The sequence below is a fragment of the Castor canadensis genome, chromosome 13 (assembly GCF_047511655.1).
Source record: "Castor canadensis chromosome 13, mCasCan1.hap1v2, whole genome shotgun sequence".
In the NCBI taxonomy this organism is placed as follows: domain Eukaryota; kingdom Metazoa; phylum Chordata; class Mammalia; order Rodentia; family Castoridae; genus Castor; species Castor canadensis.
In genome coordinates, this window is record NC_133398.1 from 31,903,390 (window position 1) to 31,918,362 (window position 14,973).

Here is a 14,973-nt window from a genome sequence, read left to right on the forward strand (position 1 = left end):
TTGCTTTATCTTTCCTAAAACTTAATCCACTTCTAAGCACTACTGAATTTCTAAATTGTCTACTCCAGATGTCTTCTGTGAAATCCATTATCTTTATTTCAAATTGCCTCTGGACATCTTTTTACTGTCTCATGGACAGACCAAACACTCACAACAAACCAACATTGTCAAAACTTCAGTGATCTCCTAATTCTATACCAAGTATATTTTTACCTCATCTCAGTGGATAAAATCATCAATCACCCAAACCCACTCTAAACCTTTCTCTTTCTCGTTCTCTTCTAACCAACACTGTCTCACTGTTTACAAATATTTCTCAAAACCATCTCTGCACATTCCCACAACCTTAGGCTAAGCACAATAATCTCTCAATTTTAAGAGCCTGTTGAGGTTCTTGCAAGAAAACCACAGGTGATTGAAACATCTTGACCTAACAAAGGTCAAGAACTATGGTCCCAAATCTTTTCCCTCCCATTCACCTCCATGCCTCTTGTTGCATAAAAAGGGAGACACCTCAGGATGTTGTGTATATAGTATTTAGAAAGGTGCATAATGGGTACTAGTGAAATTGTTTCTTAAGCTGAGTGGTTATATAGGTGCTTTTTTGGTTGTGAAAATTCAGAGCTGTACAATCATGGGCCCTTAAAATACACACACCCTACTTAAAAACAAAGGAAATATCACAGAACCTTTAGCAGAATACTCTCCTGAGCATGACAATGTTCTTGAACTGCCTTTATTAGGGCTACCTTACCTCCTGCCATGTTCCTGAGTCATCAGGAAACCAGGAGTTCACTCTGTAGCTACAAGTGTTTCTTGGAACTCACCATCTTCAGACACGATCTCATGCTTCCTGATACTCACCTTTTAGTCTCATGTTAAGCAGATCCTCTTGAAAGACTTAATTTTTCCTTCTCTCCTCTTCTAGGCTCATTTCCCTCCCTATAGCCTTCTACATGTTTCTATCATTTTCTTGGGAGAGATGAACACATAACTTGTTCTAAGCTATGTTTTTAATAAGCAATGAGTTGTATATATAGTTAAGAATTGTGTACTGCTACTGGAGTTTTCAGTCGCCTCTCCAGATTCACATCCAAGGATGTTAAAAATTATGTAATTCTAGTAGGAATATTTCATACAATTATGGCCCCCAAATTATGATGAGGTATTAAAAAAAAAGGCCAGAGTTTCTGCTAACCAAGACAACCATACATTTAACTGATTAATTCCAGTGAATGGCAAAGAAATGTATGTCTTAGTGCGCCTTCAGAAGTGAAAACACTCTTCGTATAATGTTTCTGAAATTCTGAAAACAGGTCTAAGAACCTCATTATTAGTTGAGACCCTGATCTGGGAACCACTTGTAAAAATAAATAAAATTAGGGCAGAAGGATAATTTTATTGAATCAGGTGCACTTTATTTTTATACCTTTCATTGAGCTACAAAATTTTTTCTTTTCTTTTGTTTTTTTTTTTGGTGGAACTGGGGTTTGAACTCAGGACTTCACGCTTGCAAAGCAGGCACTCTACCACTTGAGCTACACCTCCAGCCCCAAACTTTGTTTTGAAACCTTAATTGTATACTAACTATGAGTACCTTATTTGAATTAAGGGAGTGCACAAAGATAGGTCTACTTCTATACATGTATGTACTTCCACATTTATATGCGTGCACACAATCACAAGCACAAATGATAATCAGAGATAAGCTGATTTGGAGGCTATTTTTAGTCTGGCAGGATATAGGAAAAAGAGATCATTTGCTCAAACTATTAGCAAGTTACAATCATGGGCTTCTAGAGGTTTGGAAATACATACTCGGAAAAATAAAGAACCTGGACTTAGTCTTATTTTGAACTACTCCAGAAAATGTTAACTAGCCACAGAATGAGAGTAATTTCCTAAAAAAAGTCCTTCTGATTTCCTAAAATAAAAATCTTTGATTCTAATTCTTAAAACACACCAATGTATAAGGTCTGATTTTACATTAAAGTAACAAAGAACTCTTACACAAAGCAAAAATCAAAACAGGTTTTAATAATTAAAACACTGTGTTAATAGGTTTATAACAACCATTGAGGGAAGCCCTAGAACCAGAAATAAGTAGTTTAAAATTGCATGCAAAATCTAATTACCCATAAAACCCAAAGCAATACCAAAATATGTCAGCTTCCTAGCTTAAATTCCAGGTATCTTTATTTCCAATTCTTGGTAATCAAAATACGTATACTTTCACATGCTCCTGGTTGTGCAGGAATAAGCTTATTCATGTAGTATTACAAACATCTTCCACAGATGGGAGGGCAAAAAAGAACAGTATCTTTTCCTACCTTTTGGGGGCCCACCTTGGGGAGAAAAAGGCACTCCCAAAGATTCCTTGGTAACACCTTTGTAGGTTTGTTCGTCACTCACATGATCTTTACATGTGAAGTTAATGGTTCACTCATTTCACAGATCTGGGAACCACCAGGCACTGGGGCTGCCTTTCATTAATTCACATCCCAAACAACTGACTTTCTTAAAGTTTAACAACAAAAACTTCGTATACTGGTTTCGAAAACAACAGAGCTGTTTGACAACTTACATATGTCTAATCACTGGGCTTTGGCATGCATAGCCAAACATTATCATGGATCTGAAAGGACCACTGTATGAGATGGTTAACTTTTTTCTAAGTTTTTTTAAACATCAGCTTTCCTGTTTCCTTGCACTAATTCAACTTTGTCCTTCAGAGCTTCCCACATGCTCTGCACCTTTCAGCTCTGCTGAAAGATTAAAGAAAGATGCTTAAATTAAGTAATCTTTCACCATGATTATGAAAGCAAAGAGTAACTGGAAGTCAACTGCCCATGGAAAGTTGTCCACTATTCATCAAAGCATGTTTAGAAACCATTTGCCTGAGGCCAAGGAGACTTTATCACCAAATATGACCCATGTTGAGCCGTACTACTACTGCATTTGGGTAACTAGTCTCAAATCTAACTTCACCTACACAATTCTCTACATTTACTGCATCCATGCAGTATGCAAGTTTTGATGCTGAATTAAAGCAATATGGCAATTGAAGGCTTCACCACAAGCATCACATTCATGGATTTGTTGAGTTTTCACTTCTGCATGGATCTTTTGATGGTTGACAAGGCTGCGCTGTTGACTGAAACTTTTGTCACACTTTTCACACTTATAAGGTTTCTCCCCTGTGTGTATTCTCTGATGCTGAATAAGACCTGAGTTCCGGCTAAAGGCCTTACCACATTCTTCACATTTATGGGGTTTATTACCTGTATGAACACCCTGATGTCGAATAAGATTACAAAGTTGACTGAAGCTTTTACCACATTGTCTACATGGATAGGGTCTCTCACCAGTGTGGATTCTCTGATGCTCAATAAGAAAGGAGCTCCGACTGAAGCTTTTCCCACAAACAGTACACAGGTAGGGCTTTTCACCAGTGTGAATTCTTTGATGTTGTACAAGATGAGCACTAACACTAAAAGTTTTCCCACATTCATCACATTTATAAGATTTTTCCTTAGGGTAGACTTCTGGCTGTATAACAAGACTGCAGTTTGGATCAAAACTATCCTTAGTTTCATTGTATGGATAAGTCTTCTCCCTGGTATGGATTCTCTGATGCTGAATAAGACCTGAGCTTCTGCTAAAGGCTTTTCCACATTCCTCACATTTATGAGGCTTGTCTCCTGTGTGGATTCTCTGATGACGAGTAAGGTTGCAAAGCTGACTGAAACTTTTCCCGCACTCTTTACACTGATAAGGTCGTTCACCAGTGTGGATTCTCTGATGTTCAATAAGGAATGAGCTCCGACTAAAGCTTTTTCCACATTCAATACAAAGAAAAGGCTTCTCACCAGTATGGATTTTTTGGTGTTGTATAAGGTATGTACTTAATCTAAAGGCTTTCCCACATTCACCACATTTATGGGGTCTTTCCCCAGTGTGAATTCTCTGATGCTCAACAAGCAATGAATTTCGATTAAAGCTTTTCTTACATTTGGTACAGTGATATGGTTTCTCACCAGTGTGAGTTCTCTGATGCTCAATCAGGTGTGATTTCCAACTAAAGGCTTTCCCACAGTCACTACATTTATGGGGTTTCTCACCTGTGTGAATCCTTTGGTGTTTCACAAGGCTCCTTCTCTGGCTGAAGCTCTGTTTACATTGATTACACTGATAAGGTCTTTCTCCAGTGTGGATTCTCTGATGTCTAATAAGGGTTGAGCTCACACTAAAGGTTTTTCCACAGTAATTACACTCATAGGGCCTTTCCCCAGTGTGAATTCTCTGATGTTCAATAACAAATGAACTGCGACTAAAACTTTTCCCACATTCATTGCATTGAAAAGGTTTCTCACCAGTATGGACCCTTTGATGTTGAATGAAATGGGCCTTGCGGACAAAACCCTTTCCACATTCTTCACATTTATGGCATTTCTCTTCTGAGTTTGATCTCTTATGGATAATGTTAGAGTTTCCTCTGAACATTTTCTGTTCTTGGGTAAAAGATTCCCGTGGTATTTCCCATAAGAAGATTCCCCTCTGTTTATCTAACCTACCAACAAGTTCAAAGGTTTCTCTACTTATGGGATCCTGGTCGATTTCACTTTTTATTCTTGTAACTATTACACTTTGTGGTTCCACCTCTTCCTCAATTTCTTGTTTTACAATTGGCTCTTCATCCTTATCTCTGTTCAAAACATCTGGAATATTTATAAATAAAAAAATACAAGTATCAGCCAAGCTCCTTAATGATAAGGAGAAACTTATCATTAAATAAAGTAATCAAGTTAAATTAATCTACTATATCCATAAAATGTAACTGAGGATTAGTTTATATATATACATAAACCATTTAGAACACTACCTGGCAAAGAATATAAACTATGTAAATGTCATTATTATTTTTTTGTTTGGCAGTACTGGAGTTTGAACTCAGGGCCTCACACTTGCTAGGCAGGCACTCTACTACTTGAGCCACTCCCCCAGTCCTTTTTGTTTTAGTTATGTTTTGAATATGGTCTTGAATTTTTGCCACACCAACTTGAGTTGCAATCCTTCCATTTATACCCCCAGGTAGCTGGGATGGCAGGCATGTCCCACTATGCTCTGCTTATTGGTTGAGATGGAGTTGCACTAACTTTTTTTTTTAAGATAAATCCAAAAGATTTGTCACACCAACTGCCACAGAGAAATGGACCAAAATAATACATGAACAAGTTTTAAGAAAAAATGTCCACAGTGCACACTGACATTGGTATCCATTCAGCTGATCAAAAATATAAAGTATTAGCCATTTCTCAAGACAGCTTCAATACTAACAAATCCCAGAATTTCTTCCTTAAAAATCACACTTAAATTTAAGCATACTGCAATCTTACTTCCCAGATGCATGGTTCACCAAATTTCAACATCTAAAAATTAACATTCAGAGGGGACTGCTTGATTTAGGCAAAAATTATATTAATATTCCCTCTTTACAAGTATACTAAAAACCAAAGAGTTGGCTGGAGTTGTGGCTCAAGAGGTAAGAGTGCTTGCCTAGCAAGCATGAAGTCCTAAGTTCAAACCCCAGTGCCATCAAAAAAACAACAACAAAAACAAAGGGTTCACATTAACTAGAAGCTGAAGACTTTTTCAGTTTAATGGCGAAAGCATGCATGAACAACAGTTCCCCAAAGTTTGTATTAGTGGAAAAATCCAGACATTTAAAAGAATTTGAGGCTTATTTGTATTCTATATGTACAACCAACTCTAGTGAAGAGCCTAAAAAGCTACAGACTAAGTTTATATAAAATTGGAGGACCTAATTATAAGGAAGTCTCACTAACTTTTTGTCAAGGCTGGCCCTGAACTGTGATTCTCCCAACTTCTGCCTCCTGAATAGCTAGAATTATAGTGTGAGTCACTGTGCCTGGCTTTATTATTCTTTTTTAAAGGCAAGGGCTTGCTATGTAGTCCACGTTGGCCTCAAACTCCTGGGCTTGTGAGGTCCTCTTGCTGAAGAGAAGTTGGAATTATAGGCATGTACCACTGTGCTGGAGTTTAATATTATTATTTAATATTATTTATCTGATGAAATGAGTTTTTTGGGGGAGAAGTGTATGAATAGTGTTCAGGGGTAAAATAAAATAACAATGAAAAAGAGTACTCAGGAGGGACAGAATGAAACATTAGGAGCAAGGAGAGTTGGGAGGAAGGGTTTCCAAATTAAGTGAATTATACAAGGTAACATGAGTAAACAAAGCAAATAAGTAAAGGTGGAATTATCAAGGAAGAAAGGACAACATGGGAAGAAAAAGCAGTAGATTCAAGAAAATTTAGAATGAGAAAACATTATTGGAATGTGAACAGACCAAATAACTGACAGAAAGGAACACATAAGAGAATCCTAGGAAGAATAAAAAACAAAGACCAGGGGAAGCTACAATTAATTCATTAACCATAATTTATTTACTGTCAAAACCTTTTGAGTTACTATGTAATGAGCTAGGATTGCAAGATAAGACATGAAGTCCCCTATCAAATGGAATGGATGTTCAATAAAACTGGGAAAATAATATGATAAAATATTAAGTATCTACACAAAGAGATAAAATGCTTACAAAATAGAAGCTTGAAGTGACATGGTGTTTATGATCTAGAGAGAAAATAAAGTAAGTATAAAGGAACATGCTCAGAGTTCATGGAAGAAATAGAGCAAAAAGCACTCTGTGGTGTTTATGACTTCACCTACTATAAACCACACAAATGATCAAGTACAAATGATTCTCAACCTGCTAAAGATATAAGACCCAAGATTCACCACCTCTTTTCCAGCTAGCATCCAAATTGTATCTGGGAAATAAAAATCTCACACACGTTGAAGATAGCACAATGGCCTATCATATATGGCCTAGAGGACATATAAGCCTGCCCCTAACCTCATTCCTGATTTCCCATTTCTTGCTGCCTATTTGAAAACTCCACTAGAAGATTCAATCTCTATGAAACTTATGTTTGACCCTAACCAAGTCCCTTAATCATAATCCTCTTTTTACTCCATCTCCCATTCACCTTGACTGTGGAGTTATCTTGAACATTTTTTGTAATTTACTTCAAACCAATTATTAAGCTATTTTATCTACCTCAACCCCTCCAAAACACTTCTCTTACTCCCCTAAGCAAACCTGAGAACCTTGATTTCTTCTTAGCCTACTCACAGTATTTCCTCTTGAAATCACTTTCAGTGGATTATTTCCTTTCATATAATCAACAAAGAATGAAAGAACTCCCTCAACTTCCTGACCCAAACTACAAAATTTTCCACAGTACACGGTGATATATGTTGTTCATATCTAAAATTAATCCATCCACCCACTCCTGATTCTACTTACCTGAGCAATTGTTTAATTGTTCTTTCTTCTTTTTTCAATATATACTCTCCATTGACACCTTTACTCCATCATACAAATGTCTCGCTTTAATTTTTATTCTGAAATCTTTTTATGAAAGCCTAACTTTGAAAAAAGAATCTTAACACTACAGTTTTCTGTTTCCTGTTTACCATACTCAACCTCTTCCCATGCAATCTGTTCTGTAAACTATTATGAAATCTAGTTTCTTCCTAGAACACAGAGAAACTTCTCATCAACCTTCAAATACACACAATGGGCATTTCTCAGTCCTTATTTCATTGAACAGCATCTGACACTGTTGGTCACCACCATTTCTTGACCCCCTTTCCAATAAATTTCCCTTATTTATTCCTTTTCCTTTGGCAAATATTTTATGTAATTGTTACCCTGATTTATATCCTTACTTGCTGTCTTCATCCTCTTAGATGCCTCACAAAGGGCTCGCAATTACTATCATCATCTGCTCGTCTTTCCCCACCTCATCATCTCTTGAAAGGTATCACTATCCATTATCCTAAAGTCCTAGATTTCTTCCCTTTTCTTATTGTTAATCAAGTGCCAAAAAGCATGGATTCCTTTCTAGTGCCTACCTTCTTTTAACCCTTCTATTCATGTAGCCATCTAAGAATCCTTGACCCTGGGCTTTAAGACTGCCTTCCCATTACATTTGCCTTACTGATTCCAGAGCAATGTTTAAGAAATGAAACATTTCTGTCATCTCCTGTAGATTCAGCAGCACCACATCTCCTTTAAGATAAAATCACAGCTCTTTACTATGATACTCAGAACTCTTCATGACATGGTCCCTAAGCCTTAGTTCAACCTACCTACCTATTCTATCATACCTTATATAGGTAAATTGCTCGTGTAATAATCTATCATGCCATACCTTTTTTTTTGGTGGCCCTCGAGTTTGAATTCAGGGTCTCAGACTTGCTAGGCAGGCGCTCTTACCACCTGAGTCACTTCACCAGCCCTATCATGCTGTATCTTTGCATATTCCATTTACTGAGTGTTTCTCAGCATTGTTTACCAGGCAAACTATTGGTTTTTTAAGATTCAATTCAAAGCTGTAGTTCCCCAGCAAAGTCTTTGATAAGTATAGTTGTTCTATTTTTATTACTAATTTTTTATTATCATCCATAACTCCATAGAAAGAAGTTTCCCCAGGTTATACTGCACTTTTTTTCCTTCAGTGCTGGTGATCAAACTCAGGGCCTTGTGCATGCTAAGCAAGCACTCTACCACTGACCTATATCCTAACCCTACACTGCACTTATACATATATACATATATATATGTATATGTGTATACGTATATATATGTACATGTATAATATGTATACATACACTTATATATGTAAATTATAAATTCCTGGTGAGAAGGGAAAGTCATTATAATGTTTATATAGTAGGTATTGTTCCAGGAGTTTTACTCTAAGAAATAAGACAAAATTATCATTCCTTAAAGATAACATGAATATCTACCTAAATTTCCTGAAGCAAATGAAAATACAATAATAACAAGATTAAAAAACTGGGGCTTGAGGTGTAACTCAGTGGTAAAGTGCTCTCCTAGCATGTGTAAGGCCCTGAGTTTGATCCCCAGCACTGAAAAAAAAACAAAACAAACTGGCTTTTAGTACCAAGAAAACCATTAAGTAAATAACTTTAGAAAAATAAAATATGCTCTTTACAGTAGTAACAAAAATATAGACCTTAAGAATACACGTAACAAGAAATGTAAAGGTTTAATCAGACATGGTGATGCACACCTGTAGACCCAGCTACTCGGGAAGCTGAGGCAAGAGAATTGCATCCAGGAGTTTAAGGCCAGCATGGGCAACACAATGAGACCCTGATTCAAAACAAACAAGCAAACAAATTAGAAATGTACAAGAGCTATAAAAAGAATCTGTAACTGTTTTTCTCAAAGTCAAAAGGACAGTAAAATAGTCAACCAAGTGGCTGACCCAAACTAATCTATGAAACTAACACTTCAATCAAAATCATATGAATTAATTAAAAGAACAAATGAATCTAAATTTTGACTGAAAGAAAGCAGACAACTGGATAGCTAAATATACCCCAAAAAGAAATACTAAAGAATAACTTTTCTTAGGACTGGATGTGGTAGCTCACACCTGTAATTAGTTACGTGGGAAGCAGAGATCAGCAGGATTGTGGTTCAACCTAGGCAAAAAGTTATCAAGACTTGATCTCAATAAATAAACCAGGTTTGGTAGTGCACAGTGGTGGTCCCAGCTACATAAGAGGTATAGATAGGAAGATCCTGATACAGACTGGCTGGGGCCAAAAACCTGAAACCCATAACTAAAGCAAAAAACAGCTGGGAGTGTGGCTCAAGTGGTAGAGTGACTGGCTATCAAGCATGAGGCCCTGAGTTCAAACTACAGTACCACCCCCAAAAAAGAAATAGGTTAACATAAAGGCAGAAGAAGTAAATAGAGCAGCCTTGAAACGACTACCTATTAGATCTAGGCTTGGTGATTTTATGTCACGTTTTTCTATCTTCCCATACTATGATCACAGCTAATTTATTTACAGAAGGCAGTGGACTAAAACTGAAATTGAAATAGTTAAATGTTAATCGGAACGTGGGAAGAACTGTAAGCTACCAATTCAGGGGCTAAAAGAAGAGAAGCATGTGGACATGAGGAAGAAAGATTACTCTGCCAGTGGAAAACAAATGGAACAAACAGAAAGTTATGGAATAAATGCTGTGTACCCTCCAAAAATTTGTGTGTTGACATCCTGAGCCCCATTCTGATGGTATTTGGAGGTGAAACCTTTGGTAGGTTTAGATGAGGTCCCCATGATGGAGTTACAGGATCCTTATAAGAAAAACAAAGACAAGCAGATTCTTCCTGCTCTCCTCTGCCACATAAAGACAAAGTGAGGTTGCCATCTGCAAGTGAGGAAGAGGGCCCTCACCAGACTGAGTCTGCCAGTACCCTGATCTTAGGTTTCCCATCCTCTAGTAAGAGATAAATATCTGCTATCTGAAACATCTATTTTATAGCATTTTACAGAGCAGTCTAAGCTAAGACAGAATAATTTCTGACTTCTTGAGACTGATTCAATTCTGGTTTCAGTCCTTTTCTGATATTCAGTTATAATCATGCTCATATATACTAAAAATATCCCTGTTTCCTCATAATAATCTCTTTGTTTGCATAATTAGTTTTGAGTTAATTTTAATAATCTTCAAACAGTTCTAATAAAATGGTAGCTGAGGTAGAGAGAGAAGGGAAGGAGATGATAAAGTAGAAGTGGATGAACTTTAGGACAGAACAAACATTAGTATACTTTTCCTAAAAGGGGCCAGATGATAAATATTTTTTGCTTTGTGAGTTATACGCTCTCTGCCATTGTAGCATGAAAGTTAATTACAGTCGACAAAGGAATGGGCACTTTTGTATTTTAATAAAACTTGATTTAAAAAAGAGGCTATGGGCCAGATTTGGCCTGTGGGCCAGAGGTGCCAACCTCACTATCCAAGATAGGAAATGAACAGTTTTCCTGGTTAACAGAATAGGAGAATGGGGAAGAAATAGAATTTCTAGAGTCTAGCAAAAGTTTGATGATGATTAATTGAATGAATGAGTAAAGTAATAATTGACAGAATATAATCAAAGAAGGTCATGTAGATTCAGTAATTCCCAATTCCGACAAGTGACTCAAGTAGACTGAAAAGTCATTAAAATTACAAAGGCCTAAGAACTAAGAAGCCAAGCTATCAGCTATATCAGTGTAGCTATTAATTTTTTAAAGGAAAAAAAAACAACATGGAAAGGTAAAGTATGAATGAAGAGCCAAAACTACAAAGCTGAAAGAGAGCTGTGTCATAAAATAGGATAAAATAGAGAAGACTGCACTGAATCAACAGAGTAATAATATCCTCTCATTAAGGGAGCTTTTGCCAAGAGATTGGAAGTGGGGTCTACTGAGGTGATAAAACTATGGAAGGAAAAATAATAAATGATGGAAAGCTGTATTTAAGTTGAAATGTAAGAAGAGAGCCTAAAAGCTCAAGATCAAGGATGGGCTTACTGTCATGTTTTTGTCCATATAGTAGTCATTTACATGTACCAGGGGCAGGAAGGTTTGGCACCTGTCTGGTTCTATGTGACTCAGACACTTATGGTATAATTAAAAAAAAAAAATCAGAACTTGAGATATGGTTCAAGTGGTATAGCGCCTACCTAGAAAGTGCAAGGCCCCAAGTGCAAAACACCCATAGTGTAAAACAAACAAACAAAAAATCAAAGCCAGCAGCTAATATGGCTGAAGATTAAAGCAGTATGCAAGAAATAGGAGATTTTTAAAAAGCTATATTTGAGAAGTCCTCATGTGATAAGAAATTAGCTTTGTTCTTTTTGTCCTTAAGCTAACCGAAACCAGGGGTGTCCTCCCCAACCCCCCCCCCCCACATATCCCGGTACTGGGGTTTGAATTCAGGGCTTGCACTTGCTAGGCAGGCACTCTACTGCTTGAGCTACTCAGAATCAAAGTTTTAAGCAGTTAGCTAACACAAAATCACTTTGGTAACAGTAGATAGAATGAATATATTAAAAGAAAGGGAGACAGGTGGCCAGTGACTAGTTTAGGGCTGGCAACAATCCAATTAAGAGATAGTATTAAATTTACTATACTTACTCAGTCACAGAAATATTTAAGAAGTGTACAATTTAAGACTATGTGGTAAGTACTGGAGAAATCAAATGAAAAAGATATAGTTACTGTCTTCATGGCAATCACTGTGGTTAGAGAATTAGAATAATAAAGAATGATTACAGGATAATATAATAAACGATAGAAGAGACAAGGTATTAGGGAGAAAGGAGTATTTAACTCGGAAGAAAAGGCCTTTGCGATCTTAATGCATTATTTGAGATTTTCCAGGTATGTTACTTACATGGTCTTCAAAAGAAGATGACTAAAAAGTTGGTGTTCAACAGAAATGACGGGGGTTGAGGGGGAGAGACGATGGGGGCTAAGGGAGAAGGAATAGAGGCTGGAGGGTATTAGGAAAAAAAAGCAAAAACATGATTGATGCTAAATTCTGCAGAAAAGATGGAAGCAGCTTTAAGGGTGTGAATGAGGGGCAGAGGAGTTGACAATTCACACTTAGTTGCCTCTATTTTCTTTGTAAAACAGAAGGTGAGGTCCATAGGGTGATGGAAAACACTAAATTTGAAATAAATCACTAAATGAAACAGAGAAATAAGTATATCAAGGATGAAAACAAATGCTGAGGTATAAACCCAGAAGGATAACAAAAAAAAAAAACAAAAAAACAGGACACCAATCCTTTTGGAATTTTTCCTGCTGTGTTAGGCAAGGTCAGGAGAGGACTGACAGGCTGATGCAAAAGCAGACACATCAAGAGATGGGAATGCACAGGTTTCCATGAAAAGGTGCAGGAGACTGAGAAAGATAAGTTGCACTAAGCTCCACGGGGCAGAAAGCATATGTGTTTTGGTTAGTCAATACACAAGCAAAATACAGCAAATATTGTTGTATTAAGTGGTCAGAAAATAGGATATTAGGGTTTCGGATTTGCCTGCTATGATAAAGTTAAGGGTATGATTAATGATATAAATAGCTAAATATACATGGAAAAGCAAGGTCCCTGAGGGCCACATGATCAAGATCTATTATTGCTTAAGAATCAACTGGGTCAATGATGCCGTGGGTTAAGAGAAAAAGACTGAAACAAGCAATAAAGTTATGTGTGAAGGACCAAAGGAAAAGTTGGTGAATGATGGTGAAAGGGAATTCAGTGCCTAGAGAAAGACTACTGAAGCCTCAAAGGAGAGATTTTGTTTCAAGGTGGAAAAGGAATGCTTTGGGAACACTGAAGAACTGGAAGAATAATAACTTCTCCCTTCCAGCTTAGAGACAAAGGATGGGGAAGGAGGAGGATATGGGAGAGTAGGCAGCCCCCACTTGAAGGACTGCCAGAGAAGTGGTGTCCCTGGAAAAGTGCCAAGTTCTAGTTAAGGCCAGGAAGGGTAAGGAACATTGTGTGAAGAGGAACAGGGGCTCCAGAAGGCATAGTGAAAGGGGGTGGGAGGAAAGCGGTGGGAGGATGTGCCAGGAGGGAAAGTACAAAGCAATATGGGAATGAGATTATGAAGACAGGAAGCCAGAAAAGCTTGCATTTTGGCCACTGCAAGGAAGGTGGGGATAAGAAAGTCAGGATAACAATTGATGGCTAGAGGGCTTGAATCAGAACTTTGGAACAAAGCACTTTTAGTACTAGTACTGGTACAAGCATTCTGGGTCAGATTTCTAGTACCTTCTCAGATATTTTAGTTAGAGAAACAGGACAGTCTTACCCAGTGAAACCAGGTTTCCATAATTCTCCATCATGACATCTTTATACAGGCTTCTCTGAGTTGGGTCCAGATAATCCCACTCCTCCTGGGTAAAAAACACAGCCACATCCTCAAATGTCAGCAACTCCTGAAATAGTACGATTTCTGTAATCAGTTTCTGTTGTCTCAAGGACAAAGTAATCACTTACCATGGCCCAGTGGGGTAGGAAGAACATGGTAACTAAGAGGGCAAAAAGGTGCCCAATTCTGGAAACTGATTGTAACAAACTACAGGGTAAGTAGGCTGGATCCTTGTTCTTGGAAGTGAAAGGGCTACGGATAAGGCTTTTTTGGTTTGATAATCATACCTTAAATATTTTAATTTTAGTAAACTGCCCAAAGCCTCTTTGAACTTGTCTTACCTCAATGCACAAGTCCAATTTTCTATTCTCACTAGCTTGTCACCCTCTTCTATTCAATTCCATCAGGTTCTCTAAGCATCTACCTTGGGGTCAGGCATCATGAAAGGCACAGAAGACATAGACCTGGAGGATCTCACAAATGGGAGCTGGCGTGGGGACATTCCTAATATTCTCCAGTGGGTGTACCAGTGGGTGTATCAAGTCTCTCATGAAAGAAAAGAAGCTGTGGGCAGTTTGCAAGTGAACCGCAACCCGAGCCCCGGAGCGGGGGCGGGGGTCCTTGCACAGTGCTGGCGGTCAGGAGATGGGAGGAGCAGAGGTGGTGGCGTGACCTACCTCCGTATAACGGTGAGCCCTGGAAGGGGCCACTTACCTTTGGCTCCAGCGGGGGACTCGGGGAGGCCATCACCAGGTCAGAGAATAGGGGCGCCGTACGGAAAGGAGGCTCTGGTGAGGCCTAACCCGCTCCTGGAAATTAGGCCCAGCCAAGACGAGGCTCCCTGGCTGGGTCCAGCCAGGTCCTGCCTCCTTCCCTTATCGGTCACATTCCCAGCAGCATATTCGACACACTACCAGGTTTTCCCCGAACCCGGAGTCCCCTCCCCTATTCGGTTGCGCAGTCTTTCAGGCCTCGCTGGAGCCTCCTTCAGATCTTCCTCCTTAAAGCCAAGCAATGCTTTGACCGCCCGCCCCCAGACCAGAAGGCGTCACCCGGAACCTTCCCGGGACGCTCTTCAACTACAACTCCCATCATGCCTCGAGAGCGCGCCGCGGCTCAGCCTCCGCCCGCAATGGC

The 14,973-nt window shown here is 38.4% G+C and overlaps 1 protein-coding gene across 4 annotated transcripts; it reads right to left on the minus strand.

The window, feature by feature from the left end:
* Positions 1-2,017: 2,017 nt before the first annotated feature.
* On the minus strand, positions 2,018-14,859 carry Znf189 (zinc finger protein 189). 4 transcript variants are annotated; one of them, XM_020179237.2, is made up of 3 exons: positions 14,551-14,859; positions 13,777-13,858; positions 2,018-4,718 (listed from the first exon to the last, which is right to left on the minus strand). In XM_020179237.2, the coding sequence occupies exons 1-3, from the start codon at positions 14,581-14,583 to the stop codon at positions 3,007-3,009; spliced, it is 1,827 nt and encodes a 608-aa protein (XP_020034826.1). In that variant the 5' UTR covers positions 14,584-14,859; the 3' UTR covers positions 2,018-3,006. The 4 variants fall into 4 exon arrangements, with proteins under 4 accessions (XP_020034826.1, XP_020034824.1, XP_020034825.1 ...); XM_020179235.2 differs by having other exon boundaries at positions 13,777-13,903; XM_020179236.2 differs by having other exon boundaries at positions 13,777-13,861; positions 14,551-14,857.
* Positions 14,860-14,973: the final 114 nt, after the last annotated feature.

Excerpts from the sequence above, each read along its gene's own strand:
- Znf189 (XM_020179235.2), bottom strand. The coding sequence starts at position 14,583 with ATGGCCTCCCCGAGTCCCCCGCTGGAGCCAAAG. Across the intron at positions 13,904-14,550 it reads GTCCCCCGCTGGAGCCAAAG|GAGTTGCTGACATTTGAGGA; the intron begins GTAAGTGGCCCC and ends GTACTATTTCAG. Across the intron at positions 4,719-13,776 it reads TGGAAACCTGGTTTCACTGG|ATGTTTTGAACAGAGATAAG; the intron begins GTAAGACTGTCC and ends TAAATATTCCAG.